At 36.7% G+C, this 17,868-nt stretch overlaps 1 protein-coding gene across 10 annotated transcripts in view; it reads right to left on the bottom strand.

Annotated features, from left to right (window-relative positions):
* SMG7 (SMG7 nonsense mediated mRNA decay factor) overlaps positions 1 to 17,868 on the bottom strand; it is a 67,695-nt gene that overhangs the window by 25,293 nt on the left and 24,534 nt on the right. For 5 of the 10 annotated variants that reach the window (XM_080918169.1, XM_080918170.1, XM_080918165.1 and 2 more), the window contains exons 2-6: positions 14,984 to 15,122; positions 8,089 to 8,120; positions 5,569 to 5,686; positions 3,989 to 4,121; positions 538 to 709 (exon numbers count right to left, since the gene is read on the bottom strand). In XM_080918169.1, coding sequence (XP_080774295.1) covers positions 538 to 709; positions 3,989 to 4,121; positions 5,569 to 5,686; positions 8,089 to 8,120; positions 14,984 to 15,087 — 559 coding nt within the window. In that variant the 5' untranslated portion in view covers positions 15,088 to 15,122. The remainder of the gene's footprint in view (positions 1 to 537; positions 710 to 3,988; positions 4,122 to 5,568; positions 5,687 to 8,088; positions 8,121 to 14,983; positions 15,123 to 17,868) is intronic. The other 5 variants (XM_080918171.1, XM_080918167.1, XM_080918168.1 and 2 more) reach the window with 2 other exon arrangements.

The following is a 17,868-nucleotide window of genomic DNA, read 5'->3' on the forward strand; positions in this document are numbered from 1 at the left end:
AATGTTCCTCATGCCTTGGGTATTTCAGGACAAAACATAATCCTATAGTTAATTTGTTTTATAACCTTTTAAGGTCACCTTAGAGGAATGAACAGAAAAATAAGTTATATAATAACCCCAGGTAAAATATATAAAACGGAAATGCAAATTTAACCTTTGAAAGGAAGCAGCATATAAAATGCACCAGTAGGAAGAAATAATAGGTAAACTAGATTTAAAAGAAGTGATTCATAAACTTTACTTTAAAAGAGTACAAATTTCTAATTTAGAAAATACAGCATTACTTTAATAATTTACCTTTGGATATATTTTTTAGTGTCTACCATTTGCCTATACCTGCATCAATTCTGGAGAGAATTTAAATTTTAGTTTGAGAATTTCTCTTCCAAAATTCTGCCAATCTCAAAACATGGAGAAAAAGTTCCTAAAAGTGAATTTACAATTTCTTCATATAGTAAACATGCGTACTGAAAGTTTCTTCCTATGAGTATTCAAAGAAAAGGACGAGCGCGTCACTAATCCTTTCCACAGGCTCACCGATGTCTCCAAGGTGGACGAGGCAGTGCTGGCAAATGTACGAACAGGAGCTAGACTGCGGCTTCACTATGGCGCTGGTGTGCGTCTGTTTATTGCTAATAATTCCCAACTGGGAAGACTTCACACGGCATGGCAAATCTACATTAAACACCGTACACAGTTCCTGTAATAACTGTAGAAAAAACATAAGCAAGATTTAGTAATGTCAGAATGTTTTAACAGTAAGTTTATAAAGATCAAGTGTCTAAGTATCGCATACTGCTGAGACTGTAGTAAGAGCTGTAAGGAGATTAAATGTAATCTTTGATGGGTTGAGTCTCATTTATCACATAAAGCATTTTAAAAAACATTCAGCAAGCACATAAAAATAAGAATGTCCTGAAAGTATCTACTTCTCTTAAAATCATTAAATATTGGTTAGAAATGCTTCTAAAATGCAAGACAAGGTCTTGATATTTATTTCCCCAAGTTCTAGACTGATTCATCACAGAGTTACCCCCTTTGCCTGTGTAGGCCTGTTATTCCACTCTGTTCTATATCCTGTCTGTCCCATCTCCTACCCCAATTCTTTCCTCGGAACAGTATCAAAGTTTCCTATAAAAGGCAAACTAGAAAAGAAAACAAACCCAAAACCTTCTTTCTGGACCCCAGAGTCTTTCTAACCAGACCCTCCAAAGGAACCCACCTCCCCTCATCTCTGTTCTCAGTACAGTACCTTTCCTCAGCTCCTCACTGTATCAAGAATGAAGAGTTGATTATGAAGCAAACTATCACCTGGTTACACTACACAGTAAGGTGACAATATTTTCTTCTCCCATTTTCTTAGACTAAGGACTATTATTGTGCTTTCTTGTTTTATGTCAACTTGATGCAAGCTACATATTTGGAAAGAGGAAACCTCAATGAAGAAAATGTGGCCGAAGAGATGGCTCAATGGTTAAGAGCACTGACTGCTCTTCCAGAGGTCCTGAGTTCAATTCCCAGCAACCACATGGTGACTCACAACCATCTGTAATGAGATCTGATGCCCTCTTCTGGTGTGTCTGAAGACAATACAATGTACTCACATGAAAAAAATAACACATCTTTAAAAAAAGATGCACTACAAGCTTGATTGTTGTAGCAGAACCTGGGCCATTGGTTGGTGCCCAGTGGTTGTGGGGAATCCTAAGAAAGCAGGCTGAGCAAACCTCAAAGAACAAGTCAGTAAGCATCATTCCTCCATGGCCTCTGCTTTAGCCCCTGCCTGTGTTACTGCTTAAGTTTCTGCCCTGACTTCTCTCGATAATGGACTTCAAATAGCAAGTTGAAATAAACATTCTCTTCAAGTTGCTGTGTTCATAGTGTTTTATCATAGAAACAGAAACTTAACTGAGACAATTACTATATTCTTCATGGGAAATAAAAGCATCTTACATGAAATGTTAGGTGCTTTCACTTTGAGCAAAAATTTGGTAGTGCCTGAGGCACTAAGTTTTAGGTGATTAAAAAACTGTTTGCAAAGAAAATCTCACTGTGGTAATCACATATTAAGCTTTCGAAACCTACAACAATATGATCTCTACTACTCTAATCAAATTCCACTTTATCAACCCAAAATACTGTGCCTAAGAAAGGAGCCATCATTTTATATTTAGAAAATCTTGCCAACAGTATAATCCAAAAATTCTATTGCAAGCATATCCCTAGTGTAGAAACACTGATTCTTGTTTTAAGATAGTCTCTCTACAGAGCCCCAGCTGGCTGTCCTGGAAGTCACTGGGATGGCCTTGAATGAACACAGATCTTCCTCTCTATGCCTCCTTAATGCTGAGGTGAGTTGTGAGCCACCTAAAATGTTTTAAAATTTTAAAAAAGAAATATGGTGCACATTAAATTTTTCAATGACTTCTATGAACACCAAATCTAGTTGTTGTTTTTCTTTTCAAAAACTCATCTGGCCAGACAGTGACTGGATGCCTTTGGTCTCATCATTTGGGAGGAAGAGGTAAGCATATCTCTGAGTTTGAAGCCAGACTATCCTACTGAATTACAGGACAACCAGGGCTGTTGTTACACGGAGAAACCCTGTTCCCAAAAACCCAAAGTAAAACAAAAACAGGAACCCGAAACCTTCTCAGACTAACAGCACAGAACAAGGTAAGCCATTTACTCTTTGCCCTCACTGGAACTTTTCTGTTCTGTGGTGAGGAGGAATGTCTTTAGACCTGTCCACATCCCTTACTTTCCCCAACTGTAGCAGTATTGTTCTACGTTTGTTCTCCTCTGGGCTCTACACTTAATTATCTATTTAGCTTAGCCTCTTAAGTGTAAGAAGCATCTCATCTCACTGACTTAAGTCCTGGACACATTTCTTTGACACATGGACAACTATTCAACTTGTTAGTATTGGAATTACTAGCTCTGACTCCTACTAACCCTAATTGCATAAACCTAACTCAATCCATCAGAGGGAGTCTTACTGACTCCATTTCAGAATGTCAATTCTTTCCTTTACTGTGATACACTATCTAGTTTCTATGCCTCATTCCATATGCAGAGTAGCTGGATGGCTATAGGAGGGTGGTGGGGAAGCGCACTGAGACAGGACCTGGATATTCTGGGATTTTGCAGACTAGTTGGCTGCTCTCAAACTTTAACCTGCAGTGAACCACCACACACACCTGACGGACCATTATCCTTCATAGTCTCAGCATCTAACCCAGTACCTTAGAAATAAACACTTTGAGAGTTACTAGAATATAGGTCAATGGCACAGCATTTTCTTCACAACTGTAAAAGTCATAGTAGTAAATAAAACAGGAACAAAATAAAACTGCAAAGCAAAAAAGTACCAAGTTTTCTGACAGTTATCTGCAAAATGAACAAGCCTTTACTAGATGCTTCACTTTCATTTTATCCTTCAAATTTTACTATTTTATAGGTGTATAGGTGCTTTGTCTGCATGTAAATCTGTGTACCATCAGATTTCCTGGAATTTAAGTTTTGAGCTGGCATGTGGATTCTGGGAATGAATCTGGGGTTCTCTGGGAGAAGCAGCCCAATGCTCTTAACCAAGACCTCACACTACATTTTCAAACTTATGTATCTTAAAAAAATGTATTACGAATCATTTCAGATATTTCTATCATGTGATATTATGTGATTAATTTTCAGATGTCTCATATGGTAGTTATATAAAGTGTTTATATGTACAAAAGATGTGTTCAGGGGCTGGAGAGAGGGCTCAGAAGTTAAGGCACTAGCTGCTCTTCCAGAGGCCCCGAGTTCAATTCCCAGCAACCACATTCCAAACCATCCATAAAAGGGATCTGATGCCCTCTTCTGATGTGTCTGAGGACAGCTACAGTGTTCTTATATACCTAAATAAATAATTCTTAAAAAAAAAATGTGCACAAAGAATAAGAGTATCACTAAAGCTACGAGAATTCATACACAAAGTATAACTCACCTGAGTATAGAAGCCACTAGCTGCCTCTAGGAACAGAGAAAGGTTTGCCTGGACTTCACTCCGATTTGGGTTTGCTCGATTCTTGGCTTGGCCTTGTAGTGTTGTGATCTGATTCTTAAAGGCATGATTCCAGCTGAAAAAAAAAAAAAGTAATTCTATTTGGTATAGTAGTGACTTATTGGGCAGACACCGGTCCCCCTGAGAACAAGAAAGAACCGTTTGTTGTATTTATTTAAATAACTTCATGCTTTTCTTTGAATAAGACTTGACACGTGGTAGAATGCAACTGCCTTTAGCACTTACCAGATGCTCCTCCAGCAAGCAGACTGTGGTGCAACTATGAAGCTTTAGAGCTATTACAGCAAGACCTACTTACGAATTCCAGTATAAAACTGAATAAACTATTACCAAGTTTAACTCACTAGGCCAACAGTCGTAACACCCTCAGTCAAGCGACACACACTGGTGCTGTGTGCTGAGTGAGGTCTGCTCCTGTCCCCCAGCTAAGTAGCTACAGCATTCATTCCGATTCCTTTCTAATGACTTTGTTTACTTTATCTTATAGGTTAAGGCTTAATTCTTTAAGAGCATAAAATAGAAACCACATTTCAATTTTGGTTACTTAAACAATACAATGCTGAATTACACTATACTAAAATAACAGTATTATCAGATTAAATTCAATTTTAGTGAAATATAGTACCAAATGTCAACATCAAAATTGAGGTTCTAGAGCCTGAAGGTTTTAAAACTAATTTAGGAGTTATTTGTCAATACTCCCTCAATAGTGGCAATCCTTTCTCATCATGGACTCAAATATTATAGACACGAGTTCTGATTAAACTACTAGATTATGTAAACTATTCAATTCTATAAGTACACAGGGCACAAAAACACAGGAGGGAAAAACCAAATTCACTCCAACTCGGACTATTAGGTCTTACTAGACAGAAATGTTCTTAAAAACTGCCCCCATTTTAATTCGTGAGGCAAGATCTTCTATGGAAGCCTTTATTTATTCACCGGGGAATCTGGTTATATCTGCCATTTCATCCTTAGTAGAAAGAACAAGTGGAATAGTCTAAACACACAAAGTCTTTCTTTGGCTTTCTTGGGAGTATAAAGGAGCCATGTATTTGATTATATAAACTTTTCTTACAATGCAAATATATTCCTGTTGAAGAAACAGGATACTGATCAATGTTTCTTGACCTTTGGACTAAGACCAAATGCAAAATACCACTGATCGAAAAAAAGTTTATCAAGTATAAGAATACAAATAAATTTTTAGAATCTGAGATAACATATATGTTTAGATTTGTTTTTCCCAGAATTTTCATAAGAACTGCCTTTGGTAAAATTCAGATCTAAACATTACTCCTCTTACCTTCAAAGACTACACCTGAAAAAAATACTAATGGTAAAACTAAAGGTTTTGATTTTAAAAAGTATCAAATATTAGAATTTTTTTTTTGGAAAAGCTTATACAAGGGTAAGCTGAAAAACAATCAACTAACCAGAATGTTTCAAAATCTTGAAATTCCTGATTGCATAGTAATATCCTAAATAATAATACTTACAGATCCTGTTCTACTTTCTTGTCTAAAGCATATTCCAGATCAGTAACTAGCATCTTCTGGTACAAGTCCTGCAGAGCTTGCCTGGATGTCCAGACCTCAGCTGGACCCAGCTTAGAATCTGCACAACAAAGCAAACAAAATCATCTCTGTATAGTTAAGTCACTCAATTAGGAGCCAAACCAATGACTTCTCTCTCCATCCACCAAAGCACATTCCAACCACTGCTGCACAGGGTTTAATGTTACTGTAGTTCATTCAAACGACTTTCACTTCTGTCTTTCAGTTAATGACAATATTTGATTTAAAGCACTTTTCTCTGTCTTTTAGCTATGTTGTAAAGCTGCGAGCATGTACATGAAGGTGTGTGTGAGTGTGTGGGGTGTAAGGACTGGGTGGGCAGGGCAGAGGAGGGAGGGCATCAGCTATCCTTTTTTACCTGTCCCTACTGCTGCTTTGAGGCATGGTCTCTCACTAACTTACATATTCAGGTTTTTCGATAAGGCTATCAGTGAGGAAGTCCCATTCCAGGCATGCCCACAATGATTTTATATGTTTGCTGGAATCTAGTTTCCATGTTCATGCAGCAAGAAATCCCATATACTGACCCAGTATTTCAGCTTTAAAAGAACATTATGAAACAAAGATGGCCATTAAAAATGATTCACCCTGTTTTTACTTGGATTTCTGTCTGTTCATGTCACACAGCAGGTCAGATGTTAACTATATATCAGATAGTTAAGTCACTCCATGTGAAAAAAGGGATTTATATTAAGTCCTTTACTCTCAATAATTCTATCAAATCCTGTTTCATTTTTATTTGGAATCACTCCTACAAGTATCCTCACAAATTTTTTCTATCCACTCACCATCCAGCATATTATTCCTATATGCCACCCTACAGAAACAATGAGAATTATTTCCATGAATGAGACATGGCCATTGTAGGCACTTCAGTAATCAGTGCACACTACAGCCATTTAATGTGAAAAAAGACAGAAGCCTGAGATTAAACTACTCAAAATACCAGATGGGTAACTGTGTATAGGGGAAATTAGGGAGTTAGGTTCTGACTATGTATTTATGAACTGGTGCCACATTTCCAAGTCCTATAGGGTGATCAGTTCAAATGCTGACAGTAAGCTGCCTCAGTAGAATTACTTTGTGAACTTATCAATTATGAATTTCCAATATCCAGTTAAGCAATTCAATTTCATCAAGGAGTTTGCTGCTATATGATGCCACAATTTCTATTCCTCTTTAGGTTGGTTATTAGTACGTATAAGTAACCATAAAACCAAACTATTCAGCCAAGAGAACACCTTGGATATGTGAGCTAGGTTTGTTGGCTAGTCTGTTAGTGGTTTCTGTTCCTTTATTTGGAGAGAGGAATCCCACTGCATAGCTAGTGTGGAATTCTCTCTGAGCTCACACTAGGCTTGGGCTTGCGTTCTTCCCATCTTCACTTTCCATGAGCTAAGAATATAGGTGTGTGCCTGCCCTATACACAGGGCTCTAAGGGATTGCAGAAGTCATTCAGATACGTAAATCTAAACTAGTATTCAATACTTTGGGGAAAAAAAGCAAATGATACGCCTATGCAGCTTGATGTTGTTCTACAGATATAACTTTCAATGCCAATCCACGAGTATAAGTCCAAACTGGTGTCATATAACACAGACGATGACCACAAATGTGTCAATAGGAAGGACAACAGTGAATGCACTTGCAAGCCTTCTTCCTCTTTTGTCCCTATGATACAATAATTAGGCTCCTCATAAACATTAGTCTGTAACTGTCAAAGCTGAAGAAACACCACTTCCTTAGCTAGTATATGCCCTTTTCAATTATAAATCTTGGCCAGAATTCTGGTTATTAATCAATAGTAGCTGAATTCTTCATGAGTTAAATATACAACTACATTCCTCCTAAATTAAATACTATCTAACATCATGTATCTGATAGGTTAGGATAGCATATGCTGTTATGAAGGAAATGCTGATCATCAGCTTTGAATTATCTGTTCATTCTAGCAGCTGAGTCCAAAAATTCTTCCCAAAGGGCTTTAGATATTACTCAGAGCAAAAATATGTAAGAAAAGGTAGCTCACCAAATTTCATACTTTCGGTGTAATTTTTCTGAAGGTTTACCTACTACTCTGGTTTGAGTAAATTGAAAAGAGCATTTCCCTATGAAAACAGTAACCAAATACATCATCTTAAGTTATATATAGTGTATATATTATTTTATATCTTAAATTATTAGTGAAAAGTTCATAAAAATTAAATGATTATACACATAGCAACTCAAATATCCATGTAGTATATACGCTTGAGTAGAGGCATATACTACATTAAATTCCTTAAAAATATTTAAGGAAGAATCCAAAGTATAAAACCAAGAGATAGTTAAAGTTATTACTCTTAGCAACCAGCATAGGGTTTGGAACTACATTTTAAGTGAGAAAGGAAAATTTTTTCCATTAATAGAAAAAAGTAAGTGGTAAGAGAAGACAGCCAATACCTGTCATTTCAGCCTTCAGGACTTCTGCCTGCCTAGATAAGAAAAATAAATAAATAAATAAAAACAGAAACAAGAGTTAAAAAAAAAAAAAGAACCAAAGTTAACATAAACACACTAAATCATGCTTTACCATTAGGCAATAAGGTATTAAAATTTATGCCCCCCCTTTAACATTCAGTGTAGCAAATGGTCACTTGACAAAGTGATATCATAACTTAAAAATTACTTCATAGATCAAAGTGGTAACTTCCCCCAAAGTTCATTTCTTGTTCTCCAGATCTGAGTAAAAAGATATTACAAGCCCCGTTCCCCCAATACCTTGAAGACTAGTCTGTTTTCAATTTACTAGTTACTATAAACATTTCAAATTTTCACTCTTCTCAAGCTGCTATTCCTGACCCTTTCCCTCCTGGCAAAGTACAGTCTGGGAAAACAATCTCCACGACTGGGCATGTGCCACACTTACAACAGCGTTCTCTTTATGCGAGCAAAGTTCATTTCAATGGACAGCTCGTTTCCTTGGGATTTCAATATTCTTTCCTCTTTTTGACAATTTTAAAGTTCCCTTGTGATTGGACCTTTCTATCTTTTTGGCATTCAAACATATTCAAGTTTCCCAAACATTTGCTAAAGCCTAATTTCCCCACTCTGAAATTCAGAACTGTTATTGGTGAGGTCCTAGATTGACCTCATGGTCCACTCTTAACTCCATTCTCTAACACGTTTTTCCTCTTGGCAGTTTTATCATGGCTTTCCAGCTGTGCAAGGCAATTCCACACTCCCCAGAAGTCCTTTATGTTGACCTTCTTCCTAAATTTTCACCTTCCTAATATTTACCAACTCCAGGGAAATGCTATCCTGTAATACTTATTGAACTTTTTTTACTGCATTACATCTTTAGCCATTCACCTGTGTTACATCCACCCATCATCTGAACTAATGCGAAAGAATTTTTGAATGCACGCTTGATCTTACCAACTCTCCACCTAAACTTTAAAACATTTAGCAACTTTTCACTACAAAACTTTTAGTGACAAATTCTGTAGTCTCTGAACTGTCACCACTCTTCTCTTAATCTAGTTGGTTTGTCCCTGGGCTAAGAATACCACCCCCATGGAGGGTAGTTGAGAGAGGGAGCACCTTCATGAAAGCAGAGTGGGAAGGCGGATGGCAGTGGGGAAAGGGGATAGCATTTGAAATGTAAATACTGAGAATATACAATTTTTAAATATTGGAAGAAAAAAATAATACCACCTCCACTCTTACTGGCCAGTAATAACTCATGTTTTGTGTCTTTCGAGTCAGAGTACTGTACTTCCTTGGGAAGCCCAGCTCGGGTAAGGAAATTCATAGGCTCCCAAAGTCACTTCAGTAGGTATCTTAGCCTTTAAAAACACATACCATTAGAATCCCTTTCAACTAGTATAATATTCAGCAGGAACTCTAAAACATGCTCTCCCACAGGTTCTGGTATTCTCTTGCATAGAAGAATGATTATGGCTAACAATACATGTTTGACTAATCTCCACAAAGAAGTGATAAATACATGGGGTGAAAACATGCCAAACACCCTGAGACTGGGTCATGGATGTGCCATGATTATGTGCACTCAATATCAATCACCCTGTACCCTCTGTATGTGTGAGTATGTATCAACTAATATAAAACATTTAAGAATTATTACAACTTGAGATTCCATTTCAAAGAACTGACATAAAACTATACTAAAGTATTAAACTTTACAGAAAGCACTGTTTATATAATTATTTAATAGCAACTGTAAGCTTTTAAAAATTATCTTTCATGTGTACATGTGTTCTGTCTGTGTCCTAATTTTTGTCAACTTGACACAAGTTAGAATCATTTGAGAAGCCTCAATTGAGAAAATTCCTTCAACAGACTGGCTCGTGGAAAAGCCTGCAGGACATCAGATCCATTAATGGTGCGGGGAAGGCCCAGCTCAACAGAGAAGGCACTGTTTTTGGTCCTGGGCCTGAGTTTGTGGTCCTGAGTTATGTAAGTGAACCAGATAAGCAAACAAGCCAACAAGCAGTTCCTGCCTCCAGGTCCGTGCCTTGATTTCCCTTTATGATAAATTATTACTGAAAGTCTAAGTGAAATAAATAAACCCTTTCCTCCCCAAGTTGCTTTTGGTTATGGTGTTTATCCCAACAGAAACCCTACCTAAGAGTATATGGCTGTGCACTATTGTGCCTGGAGCCAACAGAGACCAGAAGAGGGTGTTAAAGGTTGCCATGTGGGTGGGAAGAGTGAAGCCAGTGTTCTTACTGTTTCAGCCCCAGTGACTGTAAATTTTAACTTCAGTAAAATATAAAATAAATCCTTCCAGTCTTGTAGTCTTTATAAAGATATCCAATGTTCGTTTTTTATAAAGTATTAGGCTTTTGAAGAGAATCCAGCACAAAAGAACCATCAAATCAAATGAGTGATACTAACTAGATAGCTATGCTTAGTACTAGCATGTTATACACCAAATTTCATGATTCATAAAGTCCGATTTTAGTGATTACTTTAGATCTTCACTTTCAAGTTTAGAAAGTCCTTACAAGCATGTGACCCCAAAAACATCCAAGATCACACAACTTGAGGGAACACAACACATCCTTACCCCATCTTTTCCCCAAAATGAATACTCTCCAGTTTATAGAAAAACAAAACAAATTATATTCTAAAAATTCTTGATAAAGAGCTTCAAAAAATCAATATTAGTTTATAGTCAATGCTTACAGAGCTATACGTCTTAAAAACAAGAGAACAAAAACCTAAAACTTCAAATCTGCCGCAGAACAGCCTGTCTTCGTATTCTCAGCACACACCTGCCTCTACAGTGCCACTTGCTGGACAAGACATGTCTTCATGTTCTCTCTCAGCAGAAAAATGGAGCAAAGGTGACATTTCTATTTGTTTGTTCTTACATTAAGCTGAAGGAATTTAGTAAAAGAAATGAATATTCCAAGAACCCAAAAATAAAATCACCATAAAACAGCACAATTAAATATAGCTGTAGGATATAAAATTTCAAAATACTATTATATACATTATCTTTGAGCTTTTGTTTATTTTGTTATGCATCTCCAGCTGGCCTTGAATTTCCATGGCCATCCTGCCTTAGTCTCCGGAAGTGCTGGGACTACAGGTGTCCCTCCACACCCAGTAGCTCTTAGTTATTTGTTAAGAGAAATAAACTATATCTGCTAATCAATGAAACAGAAAAAATGAAGTTAATGGGCTGAAAACAACCTGGATCAATGATTATAAATATATTGAGAACTACAATCTGAAACAATTCACAAAACAGAATCAAGATTTATAAATATATTTAATGCATTCTAAACACTAGCTACTTCAAGAGCTACTTGCACAGTACTGTAACAGCATTGCTAGACACCGTTCTAAAGGCCTTGCATAAATAACTTTTAACATAAACTATGTGCTATTACTGTCTCCATTTTGCACTTGAAGAAAAGAGATTAACTAACAAGCCCATGATCATGGGGTTAAAAGTAGTTCTTGAACTCAGCAGTCTGGCTTCAGAGTACAGTTCCTAATCAACTGACTACAGCTAATCTCTGAGTGTAATAGCACAGAACCAGAACACAAACCATTTTTTTTCTACTTGGACTTCTGACCCACTTTCCCTGTTTTAACAAAATCAAGTCATTCTAAACTCACAAGTTGTCAAAACAAAACATATAAATGCTAACCCACTTTCTTGTATTTCGGGAGGAATGGCTGGAGTAGTTGGACTTTTCCTTCTTCACCAGGCAAGAGCCAAGATTGGTTTGTTATTTTGTGCAACACTTTGTGCAACATAGAGTTCAAAGGAACAATTTGGGATAATTACAATATTCACTTATTATAGTCATAACATAAAAACCAAATTGTAATTAATTATGCAAAATAGTAGGTCAAAGACTGTGAGGTGGGTATGTACTTATTAACACAGAAAAAGCTCTCTAGACAGCAAGTTTTCTAATAATTCTTTTTCCCTTAATAACCTGCAAAAGAATAAATGCTATTGTTCTCCTGCTGACTGTTATTTAGAAGAGACTCTAAGGGAAGATGCTATTACTAGGGTTTTTGTTCAGTTCAGGTTAACAAACATGAATTTGCTGTCTCTCGGTGTATAAAATCTCTATAAGTGTTCTCAACCTCTAAGTCACAGCCCCTATGGGCATCAAACATATCAGGGATCACATATCAGATATCCTGTATATCACATATTTACATTATGACTCATAACATTAGTAAAATTATAGTTATAAAGTAGTGAGGGAATAATTGTATGGTTGGGGGTCAAAGTCACCACAATGTGAGGAGCTGTATTAAAGGGTCACAGCATTTGGTCACACACATACATCGTGGAATGAGTGTATGCTCTATACCATACATTCATTCCATGACCTATACTGACTATGTGTATCAAGTTTGTTAAGGAATATTCTGATTTGGTAATTTCAAGAATGAGAGCAAAAGAAAACTAAGTAAAACAGATAAAATGCAAAGTCAAAAGCTACAGATGAAGTTGGAGAACCAAGGAAGGCAGCAGATCAGGAGAAGACTTGCATGATGTGTTCAAGAGCTAAAACTCAGTTCTGTAATAGGAAACCAACGCTGATTTGAAAGTAAGAGTGTAACAGCACTGTTATGTTGGCTTGATCTGTGGGCACTGAGTACGTACAGGACAGACACACCATAGGATAATGATACCAAATGCATGAAGCATGGACTAAGTGAAGGTCAAGACTGAAAACGTGGTGAGGATGATACTGCTAAGTAGAAACACTCCTTTCCAAGAACTCTCCAAAGAAACTAGGAAGGGGGGGAGGGTAAGAACTCTAAAGCCACTCCGGGTAGTTAGCTTGAACAGGAGGTAGCTCAGAAGGCTGAGGTGTATACAGGAAGGCATTAGGGGTAATTGTTGTCATGAGGCTCTAAGTGGCCTCTCAAAGGACAATCTGAGACTTCCAAATTGATCTGGATACTGGTCCTAAATCAGGTGTTCCTTCCTCTACTGCTTCAAAGAGCACAATGGATTAAAGACAACAGTTCAAAGTGGCAGTCAAAAGCTCCAGTTCTTTACCCCCACTTAATTCTAAAGTCTAAACAATCTATTTAGATGCCTTAAAACTATGTTCTCAAGAACAGAAAATACAACCACTATATTTTTAGCAAGAGTAGAAAATAACATCGGTGACAGAAACAGAAATTACAAAACTGGGTCAAGATGTTAGGTTTCTGTTATTTCTCTCTAAACTTGTTATGATCATATCTGATTACTTCACGGTAACATTTAAAAACTTGAGAACCAATAACATGAAACAAATGACAAATGATTGAAATGCCATGGTGATGCTAGAGTGCAAACCCACCAGTTAAAAATTAACAGCCTAATAATATTATTTGCTAGGTCATCTTATGCCTACATTTCACCTGGCATAGAGGTACATGCCTGCAACACACCCAGGAAAGAGGAAGCAAGACTGAAAAGGTATGAGGTCATCCCTGGGTGATAGAAGTTCAAGGCTAGTCTTGGCTACATAACAAGACTTTTATCTAAAAACAAAAACGGGAAGGGATGTAACGACAGCAGAACACTCCACTCCATGTTTGATCCCCAGCACTGAAAACAAGCAAACAACTTTAAATTTCAGCCATTCCATCAGTTAAATAGTAATATGCACATTTTGTCGAGGAGGAAACAGGAAGAGAGTGAGGGAACATCCCATTATCACAGGATTGGAAAGTAGGAGAGCAATGTAATTCTAGAACCAGAGTGCATAAACATTATAAAAATAAAGCAGGGGCTGGAGAGATGGCTCAGCAGAAGAGCACTGACTGCTCTTCCAGAGGTCCTGAGTTCAATTCCCAGCAACCACATGGTGGCTCACAACCATCTGTAACGAGATCTTATGCCCTCTTCTGGTGTGTCTGAGGACAGCAACAGTGTACTTATATACATAAAATAAATAAATCTTAAAATAAAAATAAAGCAGGTTTTCTGGGGGGGAAAAAGTAGCTCCAAGTATGACCATCAATCAATAGTAACAACCTACAGGGACAACCATCAGTCCTGAAACCATATTTTCAATATTAATCAAATAGGCCATATTATTATGATATTAGAGCAAGAATATCTATCTGTATTACTTGTATTATCTGTAAATAATATACTTTGTAATAAATTATCACAAAACTCTACAAGGGTGCTTTGAGACATTTAATTCCATCTATATTGACATAGAGAACCCAGAATGGATGTTGCCTGCACTTAAATAAATCATTAGATATATAATAAAAATCTTCTTTAACTCTAAAGGATAATTTCTAAGATTAATCTCAGGAAGCTGGAAAAGCTGGAAAAGCTGGGCTCAGCAGATAAGAGCACTGGCTACTCTTCAGTGGACCTAGGTTCCCATCTCAGCACTGACATGGTGGCTCACGACCTTTACTAACTCCAGTTCCGGGGATACAACGTCCCTTTTTAGACTCTGCATACATGCTTGGGGTACACACACATACACACAAGCAAAACACCCATACATATAAATAAAAGAAACATCATATATGAGAAAGATAAAACCCATATCCCAATGCTTATAAATACTCAGAAACTTTATGTTTAAATACACAAATTCCTAAAATGTATTTTAGTGCAATTCCAAAGTTTCTTTGAACCATAAGACATACATGCTAATGTCAAAGTAATCCTAGATAATTTCTTATAAAGCCACATAAATAAAAATAGAATCTTTAGCATACCCCCCTCAAAAAGTCCCACATTCTTTCCTCAATGTTCACAAAATATGAGAAACTGAACATACATTCTGGAAATTAATAACAGCGCAGAAATCCCTTGTAATTTTTATCCTACCTAATATTACTTGATTTCAGATGCTCCTCTGATTTCAAGTTTTCGGTCCTCATCTGGGACTTACATGAAACGTTTTCTCCCACAATGACTATCTGTAAGAACATCCAATTTTTCACAAGGTAGAATGGTTTAAGACACTCTAGACAGAGGAGAGGAGGAAAATATGAGTTAACACAAAAATAGAGAATGCCCCTGGGGAAAAACTTTCAAAAATTTATTTGAAATGACTTAATACAAAAAAGCAAAGAAATAATAGCAAAGTTTTTTTTCTTTTTATATTAGTTTCTTTAAACACCTTTAAATGTTGTTTGTGTATATTTCTAAAAGATTTTGGTTTTAGAGCCTATATGTTACCTTCATGTGCTTATAAGCTGAGTGATCTCTTCAGGTTTAGACACTAGTTTCCTTCCCAGCAGCAATCTGCGGGTGAGACTGGCCAGGCATAACACCAGAGAGATAAACTCATAACTAACAGAAAACCATATAAAAGCAATTAAAGCACAGGTACAGATGACATTAATAATGTTAAAGTTCTAAGGTTTGCATGTTTCATTTAGTCGCTGAACAGTATTTGGTTATTTTTATGCGCGGGACACTGGACTACAGACAGAATATACAGTGACAAGACAGAGATTGAATATAGAATGTATAAACAGATCAACAAAGCAGGAAATAGCAGGTTAAAAGCATGATCCCAGAATCATCACAAGCTATTAGTGGAGGTGGTGTGCTGGAACGGAAGCCATAGGTAAAGCAACAGTTTCCTGAGGTATTAACTCAAATAATTTAGGTAAAAATAAGTTAATTATTAGCTATTGATCACATTTATAGTTCTTACGTGCTAGACATTATATTTAAGTGTTCTATATATGTGATCTCACAGAATGGGAGTTTAAGAAGAGACACTAAGTGTCTTCTTATTCAGACTTTCTGGGTTCAACTTAAGCTCTGCTATTTGTTAGCCACGTAACAAAGTGAATTACTGCTCTACACCCCAGTTTATTAAGAAGACGGACATAATTAAATAAGCCACCTCACTGAGATGCTGAGGATGAAGTCGAAAAACAGAAGTCATCAGTACCATGAACACTGAAAATAAGTTACCTATCATTGCATTTGCCGTTATCATTTAGTTAATCACAACTCCCAACCACCAAAAAATGCAAACACCTTTCCCCCCTACAAATTAGAAACATGAAGCTAGGAACTCATGCCAATAAATTTTAGAACAGAACACATAGTTCTTCATGTCTTAACAGAAATGTCAAGCATGCAGGAGGGGGCTTTGCTGCTATACTTTCAAAACATATATTCATGGAAAAGAATGAGATAAAGCAATTCCAACTTTCTTGACATATCAAGTCACATGGGAGAGCTGTGACTCTGACCCAGTGAGCCTCTGATACTAGGTATGAGTTCCTTGCTTTCTGCCTCGGTATCTGCATCTTTATTTGTGCCCCGCCCCCACCTGAAATGTACTCCCATTTTTCTCATCTGGGCAACTCTTTCTGAATTTGAAAAATTGAGTACCTCCTGTAAGAGAAGCACGGTTTGGCCGGTTATCCCAGTGCGTATGAACATGCAGTTTCACTGCAGCACTGTATAAAGAAATCACTTATCTATAAATGTTTCCACTAAAGAAAATTGGATCTATTCAGCCTTGTATATATCTAGCACCAGCATGGTGATTACTAGACATTCACCCAAATTCAAATCAGCGTGGAGTGGATGGTATCTCAGTTTAAAGTCAGGATCCTAAGCATTTGGTCACTCAAAACTTGATACTAGTTTTCAGGATTTCAGGGGAAAAAAAAAATCCAAGAACCAAGAATAACAAAACTTCTTTTAAAGTCCAGGAATCACCATCTTATACAATTAGAGAAAAACACAAGCACTTAGTTATCCTTCTAAAATCCAGATTCTCTTTTCATTTAAGTGGGACCTATGTATTGATCAGTAAATTAACTGTACAGAAATTAACATCTGAGGCATACAATAAAACAATTCAGTAGTTCACATAATTAAACAAGAAATTTAGACTGTGCCATCAACAACCAGAAAGCTATTTCTTCTCACCTCAATTTTCAAATTAGATGAGACATACAAAAGTAAATAGTTTTCAATTAGCTTTTTAAAAATTCTTCTTTGTAATAACCCCTAAATTGTCCTGAAGTATGTAGGCAATGCAAACTACTACATTAAAAATGAATAAATGTCCTACATCAGAGGGAAAAAAATGTAAAGGAAAGCAACTAAATTCGTTATCATAATAAATGTTCCGAAGATTACCTTAAAAGGCAACAATGAAGTAATCAGATATTATATATGTGAATAACAAATGTAGGATTAACAGAACACTAAATCACTGTAAGAAAGTAAAAAGGAAATAAGCCTGCTGTGGCTCTGCAGATGCGCTCTCTCCCTGACTGTTAAGTGGTAGCACAAAGTAGTAACAGCCAATGGAGAGAAGTCTTTCTGTTTCTCATACTTCATGCTCATCACAGAATTGGAAAAACTGTGCTTCTAGCACCTACATAAACAAAATGAAAACTTAGGTCTACACAAACCTACACACAGATGCTTACAACAATTCATTATTATCAAACCCTGGAAGCAAGCAAGATGCCCTACAATATGTGGGAAATCTATGGCACACCCAAACAAGTGTTTATTATTGCACATGATAAAGGAGAAAGAAACCTTTGCGCATTGCTTAGGGAACAACACCTATCTGACACAGTGATTTTAACTGTAGGACAAACTTGAAAAGACAACTATGGTGACAGAAATAACTTCAGTGAGAACCTAAAAGTGCTCTGAGAATGTTTCTAAGTCTAAAAAGGAAAACAGGAGTATGATTTCATCCTTTAACACTGGACAAAGTA

This window comes from Micromys minutus (assembly GCF_963924665.1).
Source record: "Micromys minutus genome assembly, chromosome: 6".
Lineage (NCBI taxonomy): Eukaryota > Metazoa > Chordata > Mammalia > Rodentia > Muridae > Micromys > Micromys minutus.